The following is an 8,642-nucleotide window of genomic DNA, read 5'->3' as shown; positions in this document are numbered from 1 at the left end:
AAGTTACCTTATCTCACATACTCGTCTCAATTCCATCCACTGCTTTCAATCATCTAACTCAAAATCGGGCACTTAGTGCGACATTCGCTGCATTTCACAGTGTCATTGCCAGGAGGCTCTTTTCGCCCTTCTCCATTTCTTGTTTAATTTGTGTTTAATACATGTTATTTTGATTTCGTCATCCCTGTTTGAATTTCCAAATTTTTGGCTACATCTCTTCTAATGCACAACAGTTTCTCACGTCATGGCCAAAATGGATGTGGATATAGGAAATATTTAATCACCACTGAATTTTTTTATGATCAGGCATAATGTTCAAAAGTACTTTTTCCTGCTCTGTTGATATATGTAAAGATAAATGGGTCCTGGATAAAGGCAACTGTGAATTTTATTTCAAATATATAGCTGTATAAACTATTACCCTAGTAATTAAATATGACAAATTTTCATTTGTGATATGGACCAGACCCCAGACTAGTCAAATGGTTTTACATGTATAAACTAAGGCTTATCCTCATTTTTTTTAAAGTGAAAATGAAGAGGCGATAGAACAAAACTAAATATTTTGTGTTTACGTTATTTGTTTAACCTTCTTCGAGCTGGCCGCTTTTATCCTGGAAATTACTTTTTTGGTCATTTTTTTACATATCCACGCATAAATCGCTTTTGTGGTTTGAGGAAGGTGTCATCCTTACAATAGAATTCAGATTGCCTAGATGTGAAACCTGTGACACGTCTGTATTTACTTCAGGCGATGTATTAACTTTCTCAAAAAGTAAGCCCTGTTTACCCGCAAAAGAATTTAAATCCCCTGTCATTTTATATCATTATTGTATTACTTTGGATTAGCTTTAGGAACCTATATTTTTTTCTAGGATCCTTACAAAACATCGTGGCCATCACTAAACAAAGAAGAGACGCCGAGAATCGATCTCATAATTCGGTTGTTTTGATCCCGAATGACGTTTTGACGGGTTTTGAGATCCTCCAGAGATACTTTTGTTAAAGGTGAGGGACGAATTTCTGTCATTTGCACTGTCACAAGAAAAACACGTTTGCAGGAAAAACACGTGGTACTTAGTATCAGAATATATAATGAAAATTCCAATTTCTGTCACTCTCTCACTTTCCCAATCTCTCAATTTTCCCTGTCTTAGACGCTTTCTCCCTCTCTCTCTTAATTTGTCCTTCAGCCCCTCTTTTAATCTGTTTCCAATTCTTTGTGTCAATTTCTGTCAGCTGTCACCAACGCGGGTTACCTCAGCTTAAATCTCTATACACCTTTCTCACGCGGCGGCCATGATAGATCGAACACGAGGTCAATGAGGCAAACAGACAAAACTTATTTCTAAAATCAGCTCTTGTTTACTCCCCCCCCCCAGCTACTCAAATTTAAAAAAAAAGATCAAATAATAACTATTGTACCCAAGGTTATGCACTAAAAGATGTAGCAGTTGAGAGTAGTGTACACTGATTCCATAGTCCCATAAGAGATGAAAATATACATAATGATGCAAATATTTCATGGGCATGCAGCCATTATCTCATTGGTTGTTTTTCTAACTGGCAGGCTATCATTAATTGTACAGTCAGTACAGTATGATGTTTTTTGTTTACCTCATCGAACTCGTTTTAGATCTACCACGGCGGCCGCGTGAGAAAGGTGTATTCTGATAGTTTAGAACCGTTTGTGCTTTTGTTACAACAGTACGCTTGGCCATGGTAGAATTTGGTCCTCACTTTTAAGAAAGGTTAATCGTGTCAAAACATGTGAACGTCATCCGATCAAATCAACCGAACGTTGGACTCGGCCCTCTGCGTCTCTTATTGTTGTTCAGTGAAGGTTATGATGGATTCACGAAATATCTAATTGCAGGTCTTTGACCTGTCCTGTTGTCAGATGCTTACATGTAGAGAATGTACCCACTGCGCATGTCAGTTAATGGATTCTGACCTTTAAAGACCTCAGCATCAGATAACCAACTTCCTGATCAATTCCCTTTTACAACTTTTGTTCCTGTAAGGTCATGTTCTTTTGACAGAAATCTGGGAACGTCTCACTATATACGTTGTTGACCTCTTCTGGTAGCTGTTGCATATGTGTACGGATTTCTTGAAGAAGGTAACTTAAGGTTGTGGACCTTTAGGAATCTTTATCTTTAGTCTGACAACAGAGCTTGGGATGGGTCCGGATTTGCTCTAGGTGATGCTTAATTATTGACCAAAAAGCTCCTTTGTACATCTCTAATTATCTGATGATTCGATAATTGAGAAGGCCGGAGGTAGCCGTGTGAGAGTCTTTTCAAGTGCAAATTATCTGTCTGTGACTGGTTTCCTCATTGTGTTTGATTTGAAGGCGGAAATGTCTGTTATTCACCTTACCATTGTTAGGCATATTGTAAACAATTTTCTGTTTTCTAGATCACATATAGATACAATAATGATCAATTAAAGCCGTGATACATTGGATAATTTGTTACATGTTTGCCCGCAATTATACCTACTTGGGGAAAGCTAACATTTACGTCATTATCTCAGACTAGGATCGCGTAAAAAGACGAAGCAGATAAAAGTTTAGAACAAAAGCTGTGGTATAGAATTTTTTTATCTTTACTAAGTGACGCAAAATTAGCGTTACGTCACTCCCCAAACTCACAACACTCGCCATATGACAGAAACTAGTGTGAAAGGATTCATTTTTTTATAAATCTGTGCGGAAATTTAAAAAAAAAATAGATAAATAAACTGAACGACCTTGTCCTTGCAAACGACATCGGTTGATGTGAACCAATCAAGTTTCTTCCAATTACGAATGACGTCAATCATCCGAACCATCAACAAATAAGTTTGTCAGAACGCTGTGGTCTTGGTCATTCTTCCGAGCTTGTCCGTGCTGTGAGGACCAAAAGGTGACTCGGAGTGGTGAGTACCTCACCTTATACGCTGGGGGCCAGCCGGGATCGGACAGCTAGGACAATTTATTCGGTGGCCCAAGACAGTTAGGCTCGCCGATCTCCTATTAGCGCCCCGGGGAGTTTAAGCCCGATAAGGTACAAATGATACCGATAACTCTTAAATTCCCCGAAACGGTAATGTGAGATCGGCGGGCTGACTTCCTTGGCTCACCGAACAAAACTTGCTAGCTACCTGTTCCTGACTGGATCCCAGGGTACTCATCCCAGTTTCCATCCGTGTAGTTTTATTCCTACTTCACGATATTTTAAAATGGGTATTAACTTTTAATTTTTTCATGATATATTGGTCTTGATAATTATAGGATACAGCACGAGTTATCACCTATTTCCTGATCGGCAGATAGGGCCGGTTGCCGCCCGAAGGCTGATTAGCAATAAAACCCGCGGGAGGGCAGGGGGGACCGAGAGTGATGTGTAATACACCGTTTTTTGCAATGTCTACACTAAAAAAAACATTTGTTTAAAAGGTATTGTCGGCGGCAGAATTCCATCCAAAAACGGTAATTAGTATCGACTGCGCACTCGAAGTATATTTGAATCATTTTACGGAAACCTGCGTGGTAACCATAGAACCCTGTGTAATAACCAGATCATGAACATTCGTGCAGAAAGTTATTGTTCGGTGCGTTTTTTTGGCCGTTTTTTTAGTATATTTGAATCAGACGTGCTGTTTATTTCATCACACTAGCTTACATGAAAACAACTTCATTCGGAGGTTCGTCAAGGTTGAGGTTTTGCCATCCCCATTTTGTGTTGTTTGAGCGTTGTGAGCTGTGAAGTGGCCATTGAGATAACCGCGAACATAAAATTACCGCGAATATTTCTGTATTCTGTCGACCCTAATCGGGAAAACTATCAAGAAGCGTTTGTAGAACATCATGACGTTGTGCATTGAAATTGGGCTTCTGGTGGTGTGTAAGTTACGGATAACACATGCACTTATTTTACATGTCGCGCTTATTAAGATTATTCGTAAAACCGATTGGGGGTTCATTCGTTTTACGTAATTAGAGGACCATCAGCAGGTTTCACTTCCATTTTGCCGCCCATGCCCTCCGTTAGCTTTATGCTCCGCTCCCCGTAAGATTCGTGTCCGCTCCGTTAACTTTCCGTCTCGCTCTCCGTTAGTTTCGTTCTCGCTCTCCTGTAGCTTTGTGCCGCGCTCTCCTGTAGCTTTGTGCCGCACTCTCCTGTAGCTTTGTGCCGCACTCTCCTGTAGCTTTGTGCCGCACTCTCCTGCAGCTTCGTGCCGCACTCTCCTGTAGCTTAGTGCCCCACTCTCCTGTACCTACGTGCCCCACTCTCCTGTAGCTTCGTGCCCCACTCTCCTGTACCTACGTGGCCCAGTCTCCTGTAGCTTCGTGCCCCACTCACCTGCAGCTTCGTGTGCTATTTTACATAGCTTAGTGCCCCACTCTCCTGTAGCTTAGTGCCCTACTCTCCTGTAGCTTCGTGTCCCACTCTCCTGTAGCTTTGTGTCCTATTTTCCATAGCTTATTGCCCTGCTGTCCGGTAGCTTCGCCATCGATCCCCATTAGTTTTGCTCGTAGCCATCCGTGTGTTAGCTTCGTGCGCCGCTTTCCGATAGCTTCGCTCGTCGTAGCTCTCTGTTACTTTCGCGTGCCTCATTTTGCAAGCCTCTTTCTGTTGTTTTTGCGCCCTGCGCTCCGTTAACCTTGCTTAAAGCTCTCCGTTACGTGAGCCTACCGCTTCAACTACCTTCGCCTTCGTTCCATGCCAGGGGTACTTGTGTTGTCAGCTGTTGTGAATGAGTGAGAACGCATTTGAGAGTTCGTTTACGAAATATTCTTCTATTTGCCACCTAAAGAGGTCTAAGACCTACAGTCAAAACCAATCCATAATTTTATCAAAGCATGGTGCCCTTCAAAGAATTGGGAGGCACGTAATTCATGGGCATGGTATTAAAAAACAAAAAATCTTCAGGCAACCCCCCTTGACCTTAATTTTGCTATATCGTTTTCCTAGATTTTACTATTCCAAACATTACGTTGTTTTCGTACTGAATAATGTCCCTTGTAAGCCTTCAACGTTTAAGTGCTTTTGAGCGCTCAAACTTCGCAGAATAATGTTCAGCAGTCTAGATTTATACAATCATTACAATAGACAAAGAGCAAGGAAGAAAAACAACTCATCGCACTTTACAAGTGATCGTAGCTGAACTAAAAAAATGTTTTTGAATCATTAATCCAGTGGAGCACAGGGCGTCGCCTAAGGTGTTGCATTGTGTGTCTTGCGTGTCAGATATCCCATTCAAACTAATACTATAATAGCTTACTTTGAAAAAGTTGTGACCTCCGACCAGACATCTGGCGAGATAAGTGTCGAACAATGGTCAAACGTTTTGAAAAGGGAGTCATCAAAATGACACGTACCGAGCATTTCTCGTCAATTACAACAAAACGGACCCCCACAGTTATTATGCGTTTCAGATTTTTTTTCAAAACAAATGCAGGGCCTACCTAATAGCTTAATTTGTAAAATTAAACTTATCTCCGACCAGATTTTGGACGAGATATGTCTCCAAAAATGGTAACGCTTACGTCAATCATGTGATTTAGTATTTAAAACCGCTTTTTGTTGTCAGCTTTTCGAGAGGTTCAATCTTTGTAAAAATATTCAACTCTCTGGATCCATGTCATCATTATAATATACAGATAGGTGTGAAGAAAAACAACTTATCAATTTTACAATCAATTGGAGCTTTAAGTTAACAGATGATTTTGAAACATTATCCATTGACGCACTTTGTATTGCCCAAGGCAGTGGATTATTTGTTGGTTGCACCTTTCTAACTCATGGCTAAATAGTCTAAGTGTCCGCCGACCAGATCTTTTGTGGGATGAGTCCCGAACAGTGACCACACGTCAAAAGGTTTTTGCTTGCACAATGATCAAATACATCTTACCAAAGCGTCTCTAACTCCTTGATTTGTGCTAATGTGATTTTTTCACTAAACACGTCCCTTCTGAGAAAATTCAGAGGAATAAACACAGTTAGTACCAAAGGTAACATCAAAGTTACCGTATCATTATTTCAACAAAGGAAAATCGTTTAAATTGTGATTTCCAAACCAACCGATGCCAAGTCGTCCGGTAGAAAGACCTGTTTCTAATAATAACCCCACTCATGTGTTCTGACTGTCGCTTGTGATTTTTTTTTTCGGTGGTAATAGCAAATGACTAGGCGTTATGACAGCGTTTACACCTCGGGACGATGTATTAGGTAAACGCTTATTTATGAGACCAACATATAAGATACAAAGACAAAGATTCGAAAATGTCTCTGCTCAGTTTCAATTACTTGTTACCTTCAGAAAAGACGATGGAGCCGCATGTTCCCCGTTTAGAAACTTGATTTGAACCGACACACAACAAACATGTTTCGCCGTGTGGCTTCCTCGGTGTTATGGGCTCGAATCAATAGTGTGTACTCTGAACGCTGTGTCAAATCATTTTTTACGACACATAAGCGCGCAAAACTAAAGTCTAAAAGCAGTATTTAGAATGGTGTAGTGTCCTTCATTATCCTCACGGGCAAGCGCGGACCAGGTCCACTCTCTTCTTCCAAACGTCTCTGTCCCTAATAGCATTCTCTAAGTCATCAACCCGCAACCCCACATCACGAGCCAGCTGGTCTCTGTCCTTACCGAAAATTAATTCTTAAAATTCTTCAATTATACATTTAAGATGCCTGGCCCTCAATTTGATGAACATACAAGAAAAGTGTGAACGCTTTTAGACCTAGGCACTTTACTTTAGGGAATTTGATGTTGCTAAACAACAAAAGTAATCCAAATATTGTGAACTTTTGTTGTTGTTGTTTTTTTAGATATACTGACGAAAGCGAAGATGTCGAAGTTGTTGCTTGTCCTTGCGTTCGTGTTTCTGGTCAGCCAGACAACGGTGCCAGGTAAGCACAAAAACTCACCTGTATTTAGAAATAGAAATATACATGTTAACAGAATTCAATATCGATTATTACGATGTTTAATGTTTGAAACAGTCACCAGGTTTATAATATTCCATATTTTTTAATGCATAGATTAAAATTACAATTGTTGGCACCCTCAAATCTAAAGGGAAAAAGTTCTACGCCATGTACTACGCTACGCAATGGAAAGTATTGTATCGGACATTATTTTATTACAAATCAAATGATTTTTTACGATGTTATGGTTTATATATAACTGTTACCATTAATTAAGATTGTATTCCGGAACAGATGGATGCCAGCAACCATTAATATTTAGAAAGTAAAAATTAAACTCGATTCTTTTCCCTCCGTGTTGAAATAGTTACCGGTAATCCAGTGGCTGGTTCCGGCGAAGCTGAAAGCACTACAGGAGGCTACTCGGCAAGCGTCTCTGACGAAGTTGATGAAGGAAGTGGGTCAGGATCCGGCTCGGCAAGCGTCTCGGGTGACGACGATGCAGGAAGCGGGTCAGGATCCGGCTCGGCAAGCGGCTCGGGTGACGACGATGCAGGAAGCGGGTCAGGATCCGGCTCGGCAAGCGGCTCTGGTGACGAAGATGCGGGAAGCGGGTCAGGAGGCGACTCGGCAAGCGGCTCTGGTGACGACGATGCGGGAAGCGCGTCTGGAGGCGACTCGGCAAGCGGCTCTGGTGACGAAGATGCGGGAAGCGGGTCAGGATCCGACTCGGCAAGCGGCTCTGGTGACGAAGATGCGGGAAGCGGGTCAGGAGGCGACTCGGCAAGCGGCTCTGGTGACGACGATTCGGGAAGCGGGTCAGGATCAGAATCCGGCTCGGCAAGCGCCTCTGGTGACGACGATGCGGGAAGCAAGTCTGGAGGCGACTCAGCAAGCGGTTCTGGTGACGACGATGCGGGAAGCGCGTCAGAAGGCGGCTTAACAAGTGGATCTGGTGACGATGATGAGAGAAGCAGCTCCTCAAGCGACTCGAGCGACGACGATTCGGGAAGCTGTTCCGCAAACCCGGGGAGAGGTAGGGGCAGGTATGGAAGCTCCGGCAGTTCTTCTAACGAGGTGCACTACCACATTTACATCCACAATGGGTGCGGGTCCAGGGGCAAGTCCTGTTCTAGTAGAGCCAGCTCGCAAGAGACCCACATCCATATCCACACTGAAAATAGCTGCGCAAATGTCGGTGACAGTGGTGAATCGGACGAATGTGAAGAAAGTGAGGAATCGGAGGAGAGCCAATCCGAGGAAAATAGCGAATCAGCGGAAAGCAATTCCGGAGGCAGTAGTGAATCGGCGGAGGGACAGAGCGGAGGCAGTGGTGAATCGGCGGAGGGACAAAGCGGAGGCAGTGGTGAATCGGCGGAGGGACAAAGCGGAGGCAGTGGTGAATCGGCGGAGGGACAGAGCGGAAGCAGTGGTGAATCGGTGGGGGAACAAAGCGGAGGCAGTGGTGAATCGGCAGACGGACAAAGCGGAGGCAGTGGTGAATCGGCAGAGGGACAAAGCGGAGGCAGTGGTGAATCGGCAGAGGCAGAAAATGGAGGCAGTGGTGAATCGGCAGAGGGACAAAGCGGAGGCAGTGGGGAATCGGCAGAGCCAGAAACCGGAGTCAGTGGTGAATCGGCCGAAGGAGAAACCGGAAGCAATGGTGATTCGACGGGTGGCGAAACCGGAGGCAGTAGCAATGACGAAGAGCCCAACTGA

General features: G+C 43.2%; 1 protein-coding gene across 1 annotated transcript; it reads left to right on the top strand.

Moving 5' to 3' along the window:
- The first annotated feature begins 6,844 nt into the window (after positions 1 to 6,844).
- LOC118422922 (uncharacterized transmembrane protein DDB_G0289901-like) lies at positions 6,845 to 8,642 on the top strand. Its single transcript, XM_035830790.1, has 2 exons — positions 6,845 to 6,905; positions 7,291 to 8,642. The coding sequence occupies exons 1-2, from the start codon at positions 6,845 to 6,847 to the stop codon at positions 8,640 to 8,642; spliced, it is 1,413 nt and encodes a 470-aa protein (XP_035686683.1).

This window comes from Branchiostoma floridae, chromosome 9 (assembly GCF_000003815.2).
Source record: "Branchiostoma floridae strain S238N-H82 chromosome 9, Bfl_VNyyK, whole genome shotgun sequence".
Lineage (NCBI taxonomy): Eukaryota > Metazoa > Chordata > Leptocardii > Amphioxiformes > Branchiostomatidae > Branchiostoma > Branchiostoma floridae.
This window is presented reverse-complemented; position numbering and strand designations above follow the sequence as displayed.